The 22,248-nt window shown below is 65.7% G+C and overlaps 1 protein-coding gene across 1 annotated transcript; it reads right to left on the minus strand.

The window, feature by feature from the left end:
• Window positions 1–1,041: 1,041 nt before the first annotated feature.
• On the minus strand, window positions 1,042–17,431 carry LOC138734852 (exocyst complex component 3-like protein 2). Its single transcript, XM_069882669.1, is given in 13 exon segments — window positions 1,042–2,294; window positions 4,332–4,453; window positions 5,162–5,317; window positions 5,391–5,513; window positions 5,874–6,009; window positions 6,089–6,196; window positions 6,911–7,011; window positions 7,943–8,053; window positions 8,904–9,018; window positions 11,849–12,165; window positions 12,167–12,414; window positions 15,088–15,493; window positions 16,362–17,431. Coding segments are annotated over 12 exon segments (2,187 nt in total). The 5' UTR covers window positions 15,491–15,493; window positions 16,362–17,431; the 3' UTR covers window positions 1,042–2,047.
• Window positions 17,432–22,248: the final 4,817 nt, after the last annotated feature.

The following is a 22,248-nucleotide window of genomic DNA, read 5'->3' on the forward strand; positions in this document are numbered from 1 at the left end:
TTTTCCTTCCGATCCCACTCGGAGCGGCCACGGCTGAGGAGACGTCACACGAGGAACCAGCTCTGGGTCCCCATCCCCAATGTCCCCAGCCTTGATGTCCCCATCCCCATGTCCCCATCCCCAATGTCCCCATCCCCAATGTCCTTATCCCCATATCCCCATGTCCCTATCCCCAATGTCTCCATTCCCATTGTCCCCATACCCTTGGGGTCCCCATTCCCAATGTCCCCATTCCCTGTGTCTCCATCCCCAATGTCCCCACTCCCATTGTCCCCATACCCTTGGGGTCCCCATCCCCATGTCCCCATTCCCAGTGTCTCCATACACTTGGGGTCCCCATTCCCAATGTCCCCATTCCCAACGTCCTTATCCCCATATCCCCATGTCCCCATCCCCAATGTCTCCATTCCCAATGTCCCCATCCCCATGTCCCCATTCCCAGTGTCTCCATCCCCAATGTCCCCATTCCCAGTGCCTCCATACCCTTGGGGTCCCCATTCCCAATGTCCCCATTCCCAACGTCCTTATCCCCATATCCCCATGTCCCCATCCCCAATGTCTCCATTCCCAGTGTCCCCATACCTTTGGGGTCCCCATTCCTGGGGTCCCCATTCCCAATGCCCCCATTCCCAATGTCCTTATCCCCATATGCCCATATTCCCATGTCCCCATTCCCAGTGTCCCCATTCCCAATGTCCCCATCCTCAATGTCCCCATTCCCAAATATCTCCATCCCCAATGTCCCCATTCCCAGTGTCCCCATTCCCCTTGTCCCCAAGTCCAGCATCTTCATTCGTTACCCATGGAGACACCCCCTTCTCCTCATTCCTGGTGTCCCCAATCCCTGGTGTCCTTGTCCCTTGTCCATGGGGACAACCCCATGTCCTCCAGCCCCATGTCCCCTGTCTCCATCCTGGTGTCCCCATCCCATGTCCCCTGTCCCCACGTCCCCATCCTGGTGTCCCCAACCTGGGGACAGCCCCGTGTCCCCATCCCGTGTCCCCATGTCCCCATCCCTGGGGACCAAAGGACACTGATGACTCAGCATCGACACCGTTTATATCCCTAGGGGGCAAGGGGGGTGGGTGGCAGCGCCTCGATTTTGGGGTACAGCATCGCAACCAGATTTGGGGAGCAGGATTGAACCCAACCCTGGGGGATCCCAGCACCCAGATTTGGGGTGCAGGATTGGGTCCAGACTTGAGGGGATCCCAGCCCCCAAATTTGGGGTGCAGGATTGAGCCCAGCATCCAGATTTGGGGTGCAGCACTGAACCCTGACCTGGGGGAGGCCAGCACCCAGATTTGAGGTGCAGCCCCCAGATTTGGGGTGCAGCGCTGAACCCAGATTTGAGGGGAGCCCATCACCCAGATTTGGGGGGCAGGATTGATCCCATCCCTGGGTCCCCCAGCTCCAGGATTCTGGGGGTGCAGGATTGAACGTAGACTTGGGGGGAGCCCAAACCAGGTTTGGGGTGCAGCACTGATCCCAGCCCTGGGTCCCCCAGCTCCGGGACTCTGGGGGTGCAGGATTGATCCCAGCCCTGGCTCCCCCAGCTCCAGGACTCTGGGGGTGCAGGATTGATCCCATCCCTGGGTCCCCCAGCTCCAGGACTCTGGGGGTGCAGGATTGATCCCATCCCCGGGTCCCCCAGCTCCGGGACTCTGGGGGTGCAGGATTGATCCCATCCCTGGGTCCCCCAGCTCCGGGACACTGGGGGTGCAGGATTGATCCCATCCCCGGGTCCCCCAGCTCTGGGACTCTGGGGATGCAGGATTGATCCCATCCCTGGGTCCCCCAGCTCCGGGACACTGGGGGTGCAGGATTGATCCCATCCCCGGGTCCCCCAGCTCCAGGACTCTGGGGGTGCAGGATTGATCCCATCCCCGGGTTCCCCAGCTCCAGGACTCTGGGGGTGCAGGATTGATCCCATCCCTGGGTCCCCCAGCTCCGGGACTCTGGGGGTGCAGGATTGATCCCATCCCTGGGTCCCCCAGCTCTGGGACTCTGGGGGTGCGCGTGGCCGGGTGCCCGCCCCCCGGGGTGCTCAGGGCCGCGGCTGCGGGTGCGGGGGGCGCAGACGGAGGCGCGAGAGGCGCGCCAGGCGGGGCAGCTGGAAGGGCAGGCATCGCACCTCGCGGGCCGCGGGAAGCTCCGAGAAGAAGGCGCGTTGGCGCGGGAGCTCGGGCTCGGCCTCGCTCTGCTCCAGGTCCCGCACCACCGCCAGGATCTCCTGCCGCGCCGCCTGGCTCCGCAGCCCCCGCACGTCCAGCACCGCCGACACGTGCTTGCGCCTGTGGGACGGGGACCCTCAGCCTTGTGACCCCGTTCCCATCCCAGGGTCTCCATCCCACGGCCTCAATTCCTGGTGTTCCCACCCCTGGTGTCTCCATCCCACGTCCCCGTCTCCCGCGTCCTCATCCCTAGTGTCCCTGTCCCATGTCCTCATCCCCCATGTCCTCATTACCAATGTCCCCATCCCCAATCTCTCCATTCCCAGTGCCCCCATCCCTAGTGTCCCCATCCCTAGTGTCCCCATTCCCAGTGTCCCCATCCCTAGTGTCCCCATACCCAATGTCCCCATCCCGTGTCCCCATCTCCCACATCCCCATTCCCAGTGTCCCTATCCCACGTCCTCAATCCCTGGTGCCCCCATTCCCAGTGTCCCCATCCTCAGTGTCTCCATCCCATGTCTCCATCTCCCATTTCCCCATGTCCCACATCCCCATCCCTAGGGTCCTCGTCCCATGTCCCCATCCCCAGTGTCCCCATCCCACATCCTCAATTCCTGGTGCCCCCATCTTTAGTGTCTGCATCCCACATCCCCATCACCCATGTCCCCATCCCTAATGTCCCCATCCCATGTCCCCATCCCTAGTGTCTCCATTCCCAGTGTCCCCATCCCACATCCTCAGTCCCTGGTGTCCCCATCCCCAGTGCCCCCATCCTCAGTGTCCCCATCCATGTCCCCATCTCCCACGTTTCCATCTCCCACATCCCATCCCCAGTGTTCCTGTCCCGTGTCCCCATCCTCAGTGTCCCCATCCATGTCCCCATCTCCCACGTTTCCATCTCCACATCCCATCCCCAGTGTTCCTGTCCCATGTCCCCATCCTCAGTGTCCTCATCCCATGTCCATGGCTACAGCCCTGTGTCCTCATTCCCTGTGTCCCCATCCCACGTCCTCAATCCCTGGTGCCCCCATCCTCAGTGTCCCCATCTCCCACATCCCCATCCTAAGTGTCCCCGTCCCATGTCCTCATCTTCCACATCCCAAACACCCATGTCCCCATCTCCAATGTCCACATCCCCTGTGTCCACTTTCCCCATGTCCCCATCTCCCATGTCCCCATCCTCAGTGTCCCCACCCCCAGTTTCCCCATTTCCCATGTCCCCATCCCATGTCCCCATCTCCCATGTCCCCATCTCCCACGTCCCCATCCTCAGTGTCCCCACCCCCAATGTCCCCATTTCCCGTGTCCCCATCTCCCACGTCCCCATCCCCCACGTCACCATCCCGTGAGCTCAATTCCTGGTGCCCCCACCCCCAGTGTCCCCATCCTCAGTGTCCCCATCCCATGTCCCCATCTCCCACATCCCCATCCCCAGTGTCCCCATCCCCAGTGTCCCCATCCCATGTCCCCATCTCCCATGTCCCCATCCCATGTCCCCATCCTCAGTGTCCCCATCCCCAGTGTCCCCATCCCACGTCCTCAATTCCTGGTGCCCCCACCCCCAGTGTCCCCATCCCCAGTGTCCCTATCTCATGTCCCCAAATCCCACATCCCCATCTCCCACATCTCCATCCCCAGTGTCCCCATCCCATGTCCCCATCTCCCACATCCCCATCCCCATCCCCATGTCCCCATCCCCAGTGTCCCCATCCCATGTCCCCATCTCCCATGTCCCTATCCCCAGTGTCTCCATCCCCAGTGTCCCCATCCCCAGTGTCCCCATCCTCAGTGTCACTATCTCATGTCCCCAACTCCCACGTCCCCATTCCCTGTGTCCCCACCCCAGGCCCCCATCCCAGTTTGAACTGTTCCCAGTAGCGGCCGGGCCTGGTTCCCTCCAGCCGTGCCGCGCGTGCCACGGGTCCCCAGGGCCCTCGGGGACAGGGAGGGGACTTGGCGAGTGGCCGCGGCCACTTCCCGGCGGGCGGCCAGGACAGAACCGGCAGCCGGGGCGGCGTCTGCCGGGAAGGACGGATGCGAAGTCCTGTCACCGGGCTCTGGTGGCCTTGGGGACACCGTGTCCTGCCCACAGGGCCTTAGGGGAGGTGGCATCTCGCTAGTGTCCCCCCCACCCCACTGCCGGGTGCCAGGACTCACCGGACGTCGGGGAAGTCCCTCACCAGGACCCCGACCTCCATCTGCAGCGACGCCGTGTCCTCCAGCACCAGCAGCTCCCGCAGCCGCGGCACCACCGAGTCCAGCCAGGGCGAGGCCGAGTCCTGCCGGGGCAGAGAACCTCGGATTTGTCACCCCCTCCACCCCATGGGTGGTCACCACGGCCACCTGGCACCACCCACGTTCAACCAACGGGCACCACGACCGTCGCGCCCAGAGAATCAGAGAATCACAGAATCATAGAAACATGGAATCACCAGGTTGGAGAAGACCCACTGGATCATCGAGTCCAACCATCCCATCAACCCCTAACCCATGTCCCTCAGCACCTCGTGTACCCATCTTTTAATTATCTCCAGGGAAGGGGACTCAACCCCCTCCCTGTTCCAGGGCCCGATGACCCTTTCCGTGAAGAATCTTCTCTTGATGTCCCATCTGAGGCTCCCCGGGTGGAGCTGGAGGCCGTTCCCCCTCGTCCTGTCCCCTCGGGAGAAGAGCCCAGCTCCCTCCTCTCCACAACCTCCTCGCAGGGAGTTGGAGAGAGCAACGAGCTCTCCCCTCGGCCTCCTCTTCTCCAGCTCCCTCAGCCGCTCCTCTTCTTCTCCAGCCCCTTCCCCAGCTCCGGGCTCTTCTCTGGACTCGCTCCAGAGCCTCAACATCCTTCTTGTGGTGAGGGGCCCACAACTGACCCCATGGGCATCACCCAGATCCACATCCATCCAAGGTCCCCATGACCACCCAGGGTTGTCCCCCAGCTCTGTCCCCGATGTCTGGTCCCCCCGAGCCCCTGTGGGAGCGGGCAGAGGTCTCACCAAGCGGTTGAAGAGCTCGCGGAGCTGCCGGGCTTCGTCTCCGAGGCGGGTGGCCACCCGGGCTCGCATCTTGGCCGAGGTGCAGACCAGGCGCACCTGCAGCAGCGCCCGCACGTACTCGATGAGGACCCGCCGGTGAACCTCGCTCAGCAGCCCCTGCGGCGCGAAGGGTTAATAGATGCCACCAGCGCTCGGCGGTCACCGTCTGGTGGCCAAAGCCGGAACCCACCTGGTAGGGCTCCGGGCGCAGGGGACGCAGCTTCTGGGAGAAGCTGGTGATGAGCATCACGATGGTGTCGAAGGCCTCCGAGCTCGTTAGCCACTTGCGCTTCATCAGCTTGTTGAAGTATGGCTGGGGGGGAGATGGGGGAGTCATCACCATGACCATCACGGCCTCAAGCATCTCCCAGCTCAACAACCAACTGAAGGTCCCCATGACCTTGAGCATCTCCAGCTCAACATCCAACTGAAGGTCCCCACGACCTTGAGTATCTCCGGCTCAACATCCAACTGAAGGTCCCCACGACCTTGAGCATCTCCGGCTCAACATCCAACTGAAGGTCCCCACGACCTTGAGCATCTCCAGCTCAACATCCAACTGAAGGTCCCCATGACCTTGAGCATCTCCAGCTCCACATCCAACTGAAGGTCCCCATGACCTTCGCGCCCTGGTGTCCCCTCCCTGGCCGCCCCCTCCACGCCATGTGGTCACCTTGAGGTCCTCAAAGAGCTTCTGGGTGAGGAGGTGGTTGCAGAGCCGCGTGACCTTGTCCAGGGCGCCGTGGGCCTGGCGCCGCGGCTCCTCGCTCTCGGGGTGTCCGAACTCGGCCAGGCGCTCGGTGAAGGCCCTGCCGGGGGCGGGGGGTCAGTGGGTGCCCCCAGGACCCCCAGGGAGGTGGGGTGGTGGGGTTCTCGGGGTTCCCTCACCTGAAGGGGACGCAGCAGTTGGCCAGCGCGATGGCCTGGGCGGTGGTGCTGTCGGTCGGGGCGGCTTCTCCAGGGGCTTCCAGGAACCGTTCTACCTTGCGCTGGAAACTGAGGCACCAAGGGCTTCAGACGCACCGTGGGGACACACGGCTGGGGGACACCAGAACCCAGGGGACACACGGCCAGGGGACACCAGAACCCAGGGGACCCCAGGACCCAGGGGACACCAGCAACCAGGGGAACATCAACACACAGGAGACCCAGAACTCATGGGAACATCAGCACCAATGGGGACACCAGCACCTAGGGGACACCAGCAGCCAGGGGACCCACAACCAGGGGACACCAGAACCCAGGGGACATCAACACATAGGAGACTCAGCACCCATGGGACACCAACACTCATGGGACACCAGCACCCAGGGGACACCCAGGGGACACCAGAACCTAGTGGGACATCAACACCCAAGGGACACCAGGACCCGGGGGACATCAGCACCCATGGGGACATCAACATACAGGAGACCCACACGCAGGGGACACCAGCACCTAGGGGGACATCAGCACTCATGGGACGCCAGCACCCGGGGGACACCAGCACCCAGGGGACCCAGCACCCAGACCCCCCTCATCCTTGTCCCTTCCCAGTGTCCCCAGCCCTGTCCCCATGCCCTGTTCCCTCTCATCCTCAAGACCCTGTGGCCACCCCAGGGCCACCGTGTCCTGATGTTCCTGTGTCCCCGTAGTCCCTTCTTATCCTGCCATGTCCCCTTGTGTCCCCGTGCCACCCTGTCCCCTCCATGTCCCCCCGCCGTGTCCCACCTGTGCAGGAAGGCCACCAGCACGCCCAGCAGGCTCTGGGCCATCTCCATGCCGAACTCGGGGGTGATCTGGGGGGCTCGGTCCACGTGGGCTCGTAGGAGCTGGGGGCACAGGGACCGTGGGGTGGGGACATGGCCACCACCCTGGGGACACGGCCACCACCCCCCTGGAATCCCCTGGAGGCATGGCCACCATCCCTGGGGACACAGTCACCACCCTGGGGACACGGCCACCACCACCCTGGAATCCCCTGGAGGCATGGTCACCATCCCTGGGGACATGGCCACCACCCTGGGGACACGGCCACCACCCCCCTGGAATCCCCTGGAGGCATGGCCACCATCCCTGGGGACATGGCCACCACCCTAGGGACACAGCCACCACCCTGGGGACACGGCCACCACCCTGGGGACACAGCCACCACCCCCAGGGACATGGCCACCAACCCCTTGGAATCCCCTGGAGGCATGGCCACCATCCCTGGGGACACGGCCACCAGCCTAGGGACAGGGCCACCACCCTGGGGACACGGTCACCACCCTCGGGTCCCCTAAGGACATGGTCACCATCCCAAGAGAATGGCTACCACCCCCCTGAGGAGATGGCCACCAGCCTAGGGACTGGGCCACCACCACCTTGGAATCCCCTGGAGACACGGCCACCAACCCGGGGACATGGCCACCATCCTAGGGACTGGGCCACCACCCTGGGGACATGGCCACAATCCCTGGGGACATGGCCACTGCCCCAGGGACATGGCCACCACCACCCTGGAATCTTCTGGAGACAGGATGGGTCCTTGGGTTCCCCTGGGGACATGGTCATCACCCCAGGAGCATGACCACCACCCCCCTGGGGACATGACCACCATCCCTGGGGACAACGGCCACCACCCTGGGGACACGGCCACCACCCTGGGGTCCCCTAAGGACACGGTCACCACCCCAGGAGCGTGGCCACCACCCCCCTGGGGACAGGGCCACCGCCACCCCAGGGGACGTGTCCCCCCCCCCCCCACCCCGTGGCTCGTACTGCGGTGACGCGGGTGGCCAGGCCCTCGGTGAGGTCGGGGCTGGAGGCCTCGTCGGCCCAAGCGTCCTCGGTGACCTGGAGCTCCCGCGCCGCGGCCACCTCCAGCTTGGCCTGCGGGACAGCCCAGGGCCTCCCAGTGCCTCCCAGTGCCTCCCAGTTCCATCCCAGTGCCTCCCAGTGCCTCCCAGTGCCCTCCCAGTGCCTCCCAGTGCCTCCCAGTGCCTCCCAGTGCCTCCCAGTTCCATCCCAGTGCCTTCCAGTGCCTCCCAGTGCCTCCCAGTTCCATCCCAGTGCCTCCCAGGGCCTCCCAGGGCTTCCCAGTGCCTCCCAGTGCCTCCCAGTTCCATCCCAGTTCCATCCCAGTGCCTCCCAGTGCCTCCCAGTTCCATCCCAGGGCCTCCCAGTGCCTCCCAGGGCCTCCCAGTTCCATCCCAGTGCCTCTCAGCGCCTCCCAGTGCCCTTCCAGAGCCTCCCAGGGCCTCCCAGTGACTCCCAGGGCCTCCCAGGGCCTCCCAGTGCCCCTCTAGTGTCTCCCAGTTCCATCCCAGTGCCTCCCAGTGCCTCCCAATGCCTGCATGTTCCATCCCAGTGCCTCCCAGTGCCTCCCAGTTCCATGCCAGTGCCCTCCCAGTGCCTCCCAGTGAATCCCAGTGCCTCCCAGGGCCTCTCAGGGCCTACCAGTGCCTCCCAGTCCCATCCCAGTCCAGTCCCAGTCCCACCCCAGTTCCATCTCAGCTCCATCCCAGTACTGTCCCAGTCCCATCCCAGTCTGTCCCAGTCCTATCCCAGTCCTATTTCAGTCCCATTTCAATCCCAGTCCCTTCCCATCCCAGTCTCGTTCCAGTCCCATCCCAGTCCCGTTCCAGTCCCAGCTCCATCCCAGTCCCATCCCAGCTCCATCCCAATCCCAGTTCCATCCCAGTCCCCTCCCAGTCCGTCCCAGTCCGCCCCAGTTCCGCACCTTGACGGCAGCGATGCAGTCTCTCTCGAGGCTGCGCTGGGTCTCGGGGGGCAGGGGGGGCCCCAGCGCCTGCGCCTGCAGCAGCGCCCCCACCTCGGGGTGCCCCAGCACCTCCCTGCGCCCCAGAGACGGGGTACGGGGCACGGGGGGTTACTGGGGGGGACTGGGGGCACTGGGGGGGAAAGGGGGGGCACAGGGGGGCACTGGGGGGCAGGGGGGGCACTGGGGGGCGCTGGGGGCACTGGGAGCACAGGGGGACACAGGGGGGCACTGGGGGCACTGGGGGCACTGGGAGGCACTGGGCAGCAACGGGGGGTACTGGGGGCACTGGGAGCACAGAGGGGCACTGGGGGCACTGGGGGCACTGGGAGCACAGGGGGGCACTGGGGGCACTGGGGGCACTGGGAGCACAGGGGGGCACTGGGGGCACTGGGGGCACAGGGGGCACTGGGAGCGCTGGGGGGCACAGGGGGGCACTGGGGTTACTGGGATCACAGGGGGCACTGGGGGCACAGGGGGGCACTGGGAGCACTGGGGTCACTGGGAGCACAGGGGGGCACTGGGGGCACTGGGGGCACAGGGGGCACAGGGGGCACAGGGGGGCACTGGGGGCACTGGGGTCACTGGGAGCACAGGGGGCACTGGGGGCACTGGGGTCACTGGGAGCACAGGGGGGCACTGGGGGCACTGGGGGCACAGGGGGCACTGGGAGCGCTGGGGGGCACAGGGGGGCACTGGGGTTACTGGGATCACAGGGGGCACTGGGGGCACAGGGGGGCACTGGGAGCACTGGGGTCACTGGGAGCACAGGGGGGCACTGGGGGCACTGGGGGCACAGGGGGCACAGGGGGCACAGGGGGGCACTGGGGGCACTGGGGTCACTGGGAGCACAGGGGGCACTGGGGGCACTGGGGTCACTGGGAGCACAGGGGGCACTGGGAGCACAGGGAGCACAGGGGGCACTGGGGGCACTGGGGGCACTGGGAGCACTGGGAGCACAGGGGGCACTGGGAGCACTGGGGTCACTGGGAGCACAGGGGGCACTGGGAGCACTGGGGTCACTGGGAGCACAGGGGGCACTGGGAGCACTGGGGTCACTGGGAGCACTGGGGGCACTGGGAGCACAGGGAGCACAGGGGGCACTGGGGGCACTGGGGGCACTGGGAGCACTGGGGGCACTGGGAGCACAGGGGGCACTGGGGGCACTGGGAGCACAGGGGGCACTGGGGGCACTGGGGGCACTGGGGGCACTGGGAGCACAGAGGGGCACTGGGGTTACTGGGAGCACAGGGGGCACTGGGGTTACTGGGGGCACTGGGGGGCACTGGGGGCACAGGGGGCACTGGGGTCACTGGGGGCACAGGGGGGCACAGGGGGGCACTGGGGGCACTGGGGGCACTGGGAGCACAGGGGGGCACTGGGAGGGCACTGGGGGTACTGGGTGGCACTGAGGGGCGCTGGGGGACACTGGTGGGCACAGGGGTCACTGGTGGCACTGGGAGGGGCAGGGAGGCACTGGGGGGCACAGGGAGAACAGGGGGCACAGGGGGGCACTGGAGGGCACTGGGGTACAGAGGAGGGCATTGGGGGGCTCTGAGTGGCACCAGGGAGCACTGGGGGTCACTGGGAGGCACTGGGGGTACTGGGTGGCACTGGGGGACACTGGGTGGCACTGGGAGGGACAGTGTGGCACTGGGTGGCACTGGAGGGCACTGGGTTGTGCTGGGCGGCACTGGGGGGGCACAGGGGAGGACTGGGGGCACGGGATCACTGGGGGTCCCGTAGGGGCACTGGGTGCCAGGGGATCCCATGAATCACAGGGGGGCACTGGGGGGCACTGGGGATACTGGGAGGCACTGGGGGGCACTGAGGTTACTGGGTTGCACCGGGTGGCACTGGGGGTCCCATGGGGCACTGGGTTGCGCTGGGCGGCACTGGGTGGCACTGGGGGCCACTGGGTGGCCCTGGGGACACTGGGGAGCACTGGGGAGCACTGGGGGCTCTGGGGGGCACTGGGTGGCACTGGTGGGTACTAGGGGGCACTGGGTCACCTTGAGTGGCACAGGGGGTACTGGGTGGCACTGGGGGGCACTGGGTGGCACTGGGGGGCACTGGGGGTCCCATGGGGGCACTGGGTTGTGCTGGGCGGCACTGGGTGGCACTGGGGACACTGGGGGCTCTGGGGAGCACTGGGTGGCACTGGTTGGCACTGATGGGTACTAGGGGGCACTGGGTCACCTTGAGTGGCACAGGGGGTACTGGGTGGCACTGGGTGGGACAGGGTGGCACTGGGGGGCACTGGGTGGCACTGGGGGGTACTGGGGACACCGGGGAGCACTGGGTGGCACTGGGGGTCCCATGGGTGCACTGGGTTGCAGTGGGTGGCACTGGTGGGTACTAGGGGACACTGGGTCACCTTGAGCGGCACAGGGGGTACTGGGTGGCACTGGGTGGCACTGGGAGGGACAGGGTGTCACTGGGGGGCACTGGGGCTCACTGGGTGGCACTGGGAGGGACAGGGTGTCACTGGGGGTCACTGGGTGGCACTGGGGACACTGGGGGGCACTGGGGGTACTGGGAGGCACTGGGTGGCACTGGAAGGGACAGGGTGGCACTGGGGGGCACTGGGTTGTGCTGGGTGCCACTGGGTGGCACTGGGGGTCACTGGGGACACTGGGGAGCACTGGGTGGCACTGATGGGTACTAGGGGGCACTGGGTCACCTTGAGTGGCACAGGGTGGCACTGGGGGGCACTGGGTGGCACTGGGAGGGACAGGGTGGCACTGGGGGGCACTGGGTGGCACTGATGGGTACTAGGGGGCACTGGGTCACCTTGAGTGGCACTGGGTGGCACTGGGGGGCACTGGGTGGCACTGGGAGGGACAGGGTGGCACTGGGGGGCCCTGGGGGGCTCTGGGTGTCCCCGGGGGTCCCCGGGGCCTCACCTGGGGTAGGTGTTGCTGTGCCAGTCGAGCAGCAGGTAGAGGTCGGGCACGGGGAGGGGTTTCTGCGCCAGGGCGGCCAGCTGCTGCGCCAGCGCGCGGTGGTAGCCGCGGGCGTAGACGCCGAAGGCTCCGTAGCGGGGCGGGTAGGCGGGCGCCACGTGGCTGCGGACGGCGCCGAGATCCCCCAGCAGCCGCGCCGCCAGCGCCGCCAACCGCGCCCCCAGCCCGGCCCCCGGGGCCACCTGCGCCAGGCGCTCGGCGGCCGCGCGCCCCACCGCCTCCTGCCAGCGGCGCCGCAGCCCCCGCGGCCTCCCCGGCGCCGCCGGCCGCGGCGTCCGCCGCCTCCTCCTGCTCCAGCACGCGGACGACGGCGCCCAGCGGCGGGTACGGCCCCGGCGCCGCCACCGCCTCGCCCGCCACGGCCCAGAGCTGCGCCAGCAGCGCCTCGTACAGCAGCGCCACGTCCCGCGCCTGCCGCCCGCTCGAGCCCTCGGCCTCCAGCGCGATGATCTGCGCGTCCGCCAACACCAGCTCCCGGCGCTGGATCAGCTCCAGGATCTCCAGCACTGCGGAAACGGGCACCCAGAGGGGCTCGGGGACGCCCGCCGTGCCACCGCGGCGCCAGGGGGCCAAGCCTGGGCCTGGCTGGGCCGCGTGGGCTCTGGTGGCCACCATCCCATGAGCCAACGCCCAACAGGCCCGTGAGGACGTTCCTACCTCCCGTGTCCCCATGGCCATACGTCTGTCATCGTCCCCATCCCCATGACCCCGGGGCCACATCCCATGTTCCACGTCCCCGTATCCACAACCCCACATACCGTGGCCTCATCCCCATCTCCATGTCCCAATCCCCACATCCAATGCCCCCATCCCCATGACCCCGTGGCCACCTCCCATGTTCCACGTCCCCATATCCACAACCCCACATACTGCGTCCTCATCCCCATCTCCATGGTCCGTGTCCCATGTCCCAATCCCCACATTCAATGTCCCCATCCCCATGACCCGACGCCCAACAGGCCCGTGAGGACGTTCCCACCTCCCGTGTCCCCATGGCCATACGTCTGTCATCGTCCCCATCCCCATGACCTCGTGGCCACATCCCATGTTCCACGTCCCCGTATCCACAACCCCACATGCTGCGTCCTCATCCCCATCTCCATGGTCCGTGTCCCATGTCCCAATCCCCACATCCAATGTCCCCATCCCCATGTCCCACATCCCCATGTCCCCATGTCTCCATCTCAATGTCCCATGTCCCTGTCCCTGTGGCCACATCCCACGTCCCCATCCCCATGACCCACGTCCACATCCCATGTTCCACGTCCCCGTATCCACAACCCCACATGCCGCGTCCTCATCCCCATCTCCATGGTCCGTGTCCCATGTCCCAATCCCCACATCCAATGTCCCCATCCCCATGACCCGATGCCCAACAGGCCCATGAGGATGTTCCCACCTCCCGTGTCCACATGGCCACGTGTCTGTCATCGTCCCCATCCCCATGACCTCGTGGCCACATCCCATGTTCCACGTCCCCATATCCACAACCCCACATACCGCGTCCTCATCCCCATCTCCATAGTCCATGTCCCATGTCCCAATCCCCACATCCAATGTCCCCATCCCCATAACCCACATCCCCATGTCCCCATGTCTCAATGTCCCATGTCCCTGTCCCCGTGGCCACATCCCACGTCCCCATCCCCATGATCCCGTGGCCACATCCCATGTTCCACGTCCCCGTATCCACAACCCCACATACCGCGTCCTCATCCCCATCTCCATGTCCCCATGGCCACATCCCACGTCCCCATCCCCATGACCCTGGGGCCACATCCCATGTTCCACATCCCCGTATCCACAACCCCACATACCGCGTCCTCATCCCCATCTCCATGGTCCGTGTCCCATGTCCCAATCCCCACATCCAATGTCCCCATCCCCATAACCCACATCCCCATGTCTCCATCTCAATGTCCCATATCCCTGTCCCCATGGCCACATCCCCATGACCCACATCCCCATGTCCACATCCCAAGTCCTCATCCCCATGTCCCATGTCCCCATGTCCCCTTGACCCTCATCCCCATCTCCATGTCCCGTGTCCCCATGTCCCCATCCCCATGACCCACATCCCCATGTCCCCAAGACCCCATCTCCATGTCTCATGTCCCCATGTCTCCATTTCTATGTCCCATGTCCCCGTGTCCCCATCCCCATGACCCACGTCCTCATCTCCACATCCCATGTTGCATGTCCCCATGGCCACTTCCCATGTCCACATCCCCATCGCCATGTCCCATGTCCCTGTCCCCATCCTTGCATTCCCATGTCCCCATCCCCACATCTCATGTCCCCATGTTCCCATCCCCACGTCCCATGTCCCCACATCCACATCTCCATGTCCCATGACCCATGTCCCTGTGCCTATGCACACATCCCATGTCCCCATGTCCCCATCTCCACGTCCTTGTCCCCAAGACCCATGTCCTCATGTCCACATCCCAAGTCCCCATGTCCCCATCCCCACATGCCATGTCCCCATATCCCCATCCCCATGTCCCCATGTCCCCATCCCCATGACCCATGTCCTCATGTCCCCATCCCAAGTCCTCATGTCCCCATGTCCATGTCCCCATGTCCCCATCCCCATGACCCATGTCCTCATGTCCACATCCCAAGTCCTCATGTCCCCATGTCCCTGTCCCCATATCCCAATCCCCACATCCCATGTCCCCATGTCCCATCCCCATGTCCCCATGGCCACATCTCATGTCCTCATCTCCGTCTCCATGTTCCATGTCCCAATTCCCACATCCCCATGACCCACGTCCTCATGTCCCCATCCCAAGTCCTCATGTCCCCATGTCCCTGTCCCCGTGTCCCAATCCCCACATCCCCTGTCCCCATGTCCCATCCCCATGTCCCCATGGCCACATCTCATGTCCTCATCTCCATCTCCATGTTCCGTGTCCCAATTCCCACATCTCATGTCCTCACTCCCTTGACCCACATCCTCATGTCCACATCCCATGTCCCCATGTCCCCATGCCCCATGTCCCCATGTCCCACGTCCCCATATCCCACGTCCCCATATCCCATGTCCCCACGTCCCAAGTCCCCATCCCCATAACCCCATGTCCCCATGTCCCCATGGCCACATCCCACGTCCCCATGTCCCCGTCTCCGTGTTCCATGTTCCAGGTCCCCACGTCCCCCTGTCCCATTCCCCTCACCAGACAGCGGTTCCCGTCCCTTCCCGGTGGCCTCGTGGCCGTTGTCTCCGTCCCCATCGGTGTCCCCGTCGGCGGTGGCCGCCCGGTCCCCGAGGGACGCGCGGTGTCCCCGTGGCCCCAGCGCCAGGCGCAGGAGGGAGCTCCGCTTGGGCCTCTCCCCGAGGGCCTCGTCCCCCGCTCGGCGCCACCCGGGCAGGCGCCGCAGGAGCCCGAAGTCCTCGGAGCGGCGCCGCGGCCTCTCGGTGTCACCGGCCTTGGCGGGAGCGCGGCGGGCGCGGCCGAAGGGCGCCAGGCCCACCAGGCGCTCCAGGGTGGCGCGGCGCCGGTACCGGCTCTCGGGGTGAGCCGAGAAGGGGTCCCCGTCCTCCTCCTCCTCCTTCGGTGCCTTCCTCAGCAGCGGCATCGCCTGCGGGGACAGCGCGGTGGCACCGGGACCTCAGCCGGGGTCGTGGTGGGACCGGAACCACAACAGGAACCACAATTGGGATCGTGGTGGCACCAGAACCACAACCAGAACCACAACTGTGACCGTGGTGGCACCAGAACCACAACCAGAACCACAATTGGGATCGTGGTGACACCAGAACCACAAACAGAAACCACAACCGGGATCGTGGTGGGACCAGAACCACAACCAGAACCACAACAGGAACCACAACTGGGATCATGATGGCACCAGAACCACAACCGGGATCATGGTGGCACCAGAACCACAACCAGAACCACAAGTGGGATCGTGGTGGCACCAGAACCACAATCAGAACCACAATTGGGACCATGGTGGCACCAGAACCACAATAGGAACCACAAGTGGGATCGTGGTGGGACCAGAACCACAAACAGAACCACAACCGGGACCGTGGTGGCACCAGAACCACAAGTGGGATCGTGGTGACACCAGAACCACAACCAGAACCACAATTGGGACCATGGTGGCACCAGAACCACAATAGGAACCACAAGTGGGATCGTGGTGGGACCAGAACCACAACCAGAACCACAACAGGAACCACAACTGGGGTCCTGGTGGCACCGCAACAGGAACCACAACTGGGATCATGGAGGGACCAGAACCACAGCCGGGACTGTGGTGGCACCAGAACCACAACCAGAACCACAATTGGGATCGTGGTGGCACCAGAACCACAACCAGGACCTGGTGTGGGACCAAGACCCCCAACGGGGACCTGCGGTGGCCCCGGGATCCTCCCCCTGTCCCCACGGTGGCCCTGGGTCCCCATCGTGCCACCCCCCTGCCCAAGTGGGGCACCTACCCCGTCCTGCGGCAGCGCCGGCGCTGACCCTCGGGGCTGTGTGGTGGCTCCAGGCGCAGTGACGGTGACACCAGGTGAGTTACGGTGACTCCAGGTGCTGTGATGGTGACACTGGGTGCTGTGACGGTGACACTGGGTGAGTTATGGTGACTCCCGGCGCTGCGCGGTGGCCCCAGTTGCTGTTGTGGTGACACTGGGCACGGTGACAGTGACACCAGGCGCCACGATGGTGACACTGGACATGGAGTGGTGACACCTGGTGCTGTGACGGTGACTCAGGGCACCGTGCGGTGACACTGGCTGCTGTCACGGTGACTCTGGACGCGTTGTTGTGACCCCGGTGCTGCGATGGTGACACTGGATGCAGTCACAGTGACTGTGGATGCTGTGACGGTGACACCGGGCACCGTGCGGTGACTCTGGCTGCTGTGACAGTGACACTGGCTGCTGTCACGGTGACTCTGGGCACCGTCGAGGTGGCACTGGACACGTGGTGGTGACTCCTGGTGCGGTGACGGTGACACCGGGCACCGTGCGGTGACTCTGGCTGCTGTGACAGTGACACTGGCTGCTGTTGCGGTGACTCTGGGCACCGTCGAGGTGGCACTGGACACGTGGTGGTGACTCCTGGTGCAGTGACGGTGACACCGGGCACCGTGCGGTGCCTCTGGCTGCTGTGACGGTGACACTGGCTGCTGTCACGGTGACTCTGGGCACCGTCGAGGTGGCACTGGACACGTGGTGGTGACTCCTGGTGCGGTGACGGTGACACCGGGCACCGTGCGGTGACTCTGGCTGCTGTCACGGTGGCACTAGATGCTGTGATGGTGACAGTGGACGCTGTGATGGTGACACCGGGCACTGTGCGATGACACTGGCTGCTGCAGCGGTGGCACTTGGTGCGGTGACGGTGACACCGGGCACCGTGCGGTGACTCTGGCTGCTGCGGCGGTGGCACTTGTGGCCGTTGCGGTGACTCTGGCTGCGGTGGCTGCGGTGGCAGTGGCCGCGGTGCCAGTGGCGGTGACGGTGGCCGCGGTGGCTGTGGGCGCGGTGGCCGCGGTGGCCGCGCTGGCCCAGGGTTTCCTCAGGAAGCGCCTCCCCGCCGCGGCCTCCCCGGGTCAGCGGCTCAGGGTCACCCTCACGGGGGGGGGACAGGGGGACACCGGGGGGACCGGGAGAGGACAGGGCGGGGGGGACACGGGGACCCCAAGAGTGACAGGGAGGGGGACATAGGGGCACAGAGGGGGCCCCACGGGTGACAGGGAGGGGACATGGGGGGCAGAGGGGACCCCACAGGGGACAGGGAGGGGACATGAAGGGGGACACAGGGTACCTAGAGGTGACAGGGAGGGGACATGGGGGCAGAGGGGACACCACGGGTGACAGGGAGGGGGACATAGGGGCACAGAGGGGACCCCACGGGTAACAGGGAAGGGGACATGGGGGCAGAGGGGAGCCCACGGATGACAGGGAGGGGGACATAGGGGCACAGAGGGGACCCCACAGGGGACAGGGAGGGGACATGGGGGGCAGAGGGGACCCCACAGGGGACAGGGAGGGGACATGGGGGGCAGAGGGGACCCCACAGGGGACATGGAGGGGACATAGGGGCTCAGAGGGGACCCCACAGGGGACAGGGAGGGGGACATAGGGGCACAGAGGGGACCCCACAGGGGACATGGAGGGGACATGGAGGGCAGAGGGGACCACACAGGAGACAGGGAGGGGACATGGGGGGCAGAGGGGACCCCACGGATGACAGGGAGGGGAAATGGGGGCACAGAGGGGACCCCACAGGGGACAGGGAGAGGACATGGGGGGTTGAGGGGACCCCACGGGTGACAGGGAGGGGACATGAGGGGGGACACAGGGTCCCTAGAGGTGACAGGGAGGGGACATGGGGACACTAGAGGTGACAGGGAGGGAATGTGGGGGACACGGAGACTCCAGAGGTGATGGGGAGGGGACACGGGGATCCACAGGGACCGTGCAGGGGACAGGGAGGGAGCCCCAATGACAGAGGGGACCCCATGGGTGATGGGGGGGGACACCCAGGGATCTCACAGGGGACAGGGAGGGGACATGGGGGGCACACAGGGTCCCTAGAGGTGACAGGGAGGGGACATGGGGACCCTAGAGGTGATGGGGAGGGGACACGGGGGGCAGAAGGGGACCCCACGGGTGATGGAGGGGGACACCCAGGGACCTTGCAGGGACAGGGAGGGGACACGGGGACCCCAGAGGGGATGGGGAGGGGACATGGGGGGCAGAGGGGACCTCAGAGGTGACAGAAAGGGACATGGGGGACCCACAGGGACCCCACAGGGGGCAGGGAGAGAGCCTCAATGACAGAGGGGACCCCACGGGTGATGGGGGGGGACACCCAGGAACCTCACAGGGGACAGGGAGGGGACATGGGGGGGGACATAGGGTCCGTAGAGGGGACATGGGGTCTCTTGAGGTGACAGGGAGGGAACGTGGGGGCAGAGGCGACCCCACGAGTGACAGGGAGGGGACCCCAGAGGTGACAGGGAGGGGACACGAGGGGCAGAAGGGACCCCATGGGTGACAGGGAGGGGACACGGGGGGACACAAGGGATGGGGGGGGACCCCAGTGACAGAGGGGACCCCACAGGTGACAGGAAGGGGACACGGGGACCCCAGAGGTGATCGGGAGGGGACACGGGGGGCAGAGCGGGACCCGACGGGTGGTGGGGGGGGACACCCAGGGACCTCACAGGGGACCCCACAGGGGACAGGGAGGGGACATGGGAGGACACAGGGTCCCTAGAGGTGATGGGGAGGGGACACGGGGGGCAGAGGGGACCCCATGGGTGACAGGGGGGAGACATGGGGGTACACAGGGTCCCTAGAGGTGACAGGGAGGGGACACGAGGGGCAGAGGGGACCCCATGGGTGACAGGGAGGGGACATGGGGGGACACAGGGTCCCTAGAGGTGACAGGGAGGGGACACGAGGGGCAGAGGGGACCCAGGGGTGATGGGGAGGGACACAGGGACCCCACGGGTGACTCGAGAGGGGGGACACAGGGTCCCTAAGGGTGACAGGGAGGGGACATGGGGGCAGAGGGGACCCCACAGGGGACAGGGAGGGGACACGAGGGGCAGAGGGGACCCCATGGGTGACAGGGAGGGGGACATAGGGGCACAGAGGGGACCCCACAGGGGACAGGGAGGGGACATGGGGGGCAGAGGGGACCCCATGGGTGACAGGGAGGGGACATGGGGGGACACAGGGTCCCTAGAGGTGACAGGGAGGGGACACGGGGGGCAGAGGGGACCCCATGGGTGAGAGGGAGGGGGACATGGGGGGACACAGGGTCCCTAGAGGTGACAGGGAGGGGACACGAGGGGCAGAGGGGACCCAGGGGTGATGGGGAGGGACACAGGGACCCCACGGGTGACTCGAGAAGGGGGACACAGGGTCCCTAAGGGTGACAGGGAGGGGACATGGGGGCAGAGGGGACCCCACAGGGGACAGGGAGGGGACACGAGGGGCAGAGGGGACCCCATGGGTGACAGGGAGGGGACATGGGGGGACACAGGGTCCCTAGAGGTGACAGGGAGGGGACACGGGGGGCAGAGGGGACCCCATGGGTGACAGGGAGGGGACATGAGGGGGGACACAGGGTCCCTAGAAGTGACAGGGAGGGGACACGAGGGGCAGAGGGGACCCAGGGGTGATGGGGAGGGACACAGGGACCCCACGGGTGACTCGAGAAGGGGGACACAGGGTCCCTAAGGGTGACAGGGAGGGGACATGGGGGCAGAGGGGACCCCACAGGGGACAGGGAGGGGACACGAGGGGCAGAGGGGACACCATGGGTGACAGGGAGGGGGACATAGGGGCACAGAGGGGACCCCACAGGGGACAGGGAGGGGACATGGGGGGCAGAGGGGACCCCATGGGTGACAGGGAGGGGACATGGGGGGACACAGGGTCCCTAGAGGTGACAGGGAGGGGACACGAGGGGCAGAGGGGCCCCATGGGTGATGGGGAGGGACACAGGGACCCATGGGGAGGGACACGGAAGGGACACAGCGTCCCCAGGTGAGACAGGGACAGGTCCCAGCGCCCCCCCCCCCACTCCATCCCCGCGCCTCCGGGCTCTCAAGGGTTAACTCCCCCTCCCGCCTCCCTTCCCCGAGGGGGCGTGGCCTCGAGGGGGGGTCGAGGGGGGGGGGGTGTCTCGATCAGCCAATGAGGGAGGCGCGTGCGGCTCAGGCCCCGCCCCCTTTCCCGTGGAGGTGGGCGGGGCCTCGCTGTCTCCATGGCTCGAGGGGCACGCGCGGGGCGGGTGCATTTCCTTATAAGGTCAACGCGTCGCTGGGCGGGAAGAAAAAAAGGGGGCGTGGCTAAAGCAGCCCCGGGGGCCACTTCCGGTTCCGGTCGGCGGCCCCGGTCCCCCCCCCCCCCCCCCCCTCCGCCATGGCCGCCCCCAGCGCCATGTCCTGCGGGTAACCCCCGAGCCCCCCAGGCCCCCCCCCCCCCCCAAAAAAAAGGGGCCGCGATGTCGTCCCGCTCCGCCCTGGCGGCGGGGAACGAGCGGAACGCGGAGACGGTGAGGGGGGGGTAACTGGGGGGCTGGGGAGACTGGAGAGGGACTGGTTAGACTGGGGGGGGGGGGCGCTGGTTAGAGGGGGGGGGCTGGGTAGAGTGGGGGGGGCTGGTTAGACTAGAGAGGGAGGGGGGAACTGGTTAAACTGGAGAGGGAGGGGTAGTGGGTCCAGTTAAACTGGGAGGGGGCTGGTTGAACTGGAGAGAGAGGGGGGCACTGGTTGAACTGGGGGGGCACTGGTTATACTGGAGAGGGAGGGATTAACTGGGGGGGACTGGTGAAACTAGGAGGGACTGGTTATACTGGGGAGGACTGGTTATACTGGAGAGGGAGGGGGGAACTGGTTAAACTGGAGAGGGAGGGGCAGTGGGTCCAGTTAAACTGGGAGGGGGCTGGTTGAACTGGAGAGAGAGGGGGGCACTGGTTGAACTGGGGGGGCACTGGTTGAACTGGGGGGGCATTGGTTATACTGGAGAGGGAGGGATTAACTGGGGGGGACTGGTGAAACTAGGAGGGACTGGTTATACTGGGGAGGACTGGTTATACTGGAGAGGGAGGGGGGAACTGGTTAAACTGGAGAGGGAGGGGCAGTGGGTCCAGTTAAACTGGGAGGGGACTGGTTAGACTGGAGAGAGAGGGGGGTCCAGGTGAACTGGGGGGGGGACTGGTAATACGGGGGGAGACTGGTTATACTGGGGAGGGAGGGATTAAGCTTGGGGGACTGGTTAAACTGGGAGGGACTGGTTATATTGGAGAGGGAGGCATTAAACTGGGGGGGACTGGTTAAACTGGGGGGGCTGGTTATACTGGAGAGGGATGGGTTATGCTGGGGGGGCTGGTTATACTGGAGAGGGAGGGGTTAACTGGGGGGGACTGGTTATACTGGGAGGAACTGGTTAAACTGGAGAGGGAGGGGTTAAACTGGGAGAGGAGAACTGGTTAAACTGGAGAGGGAGGGGCAGTGGGTCCAGTTAACCTGGGAGGGCGACTGGTTAAACTGGAGAGAGAGGGGGAACTGGTTGAACTGGGGGGCACTGGTTATATTGGGGGGGGACTGGTTATACTGGAGAGTGAGGGGTTAACTGGGGGGGGACTGGTGAAACTAGGAGGGGCTGGTTATACTGGGAAGCACTGGTTATACTGGAGAGGGAGGGGGGAACTGGTTAAACTGGAGAGGGAGGGGCAGTGGGTCCAGTTAAACTGGGAGGGGACTGGTTAGACTGGAGAGAGAGGGGGGTCCAGCTGAACTGGGGGGGGGACTGGTTAACCTGGGGGGTGGGACTGGTTATACGGGGGGAGACTGGT

This window comes from Phaenicophaeus curvirostris, unplaced genomic scaffold (genome assembly GCF_032191515.1).
Source record: "Phaenicophaeus curvirostris isolate KB17595 unplaced genomic scaffold, BPBGC_Pcur_1.0 scaffold_277, whole genome shotgun sequence".
Lineage (NCBI taxonomy): Eukaryota > Metazoa > Chordata > Aves > Cuculiformes > Cuculidae > Phaenicophaeus > Phaenicophaeus curvirostris.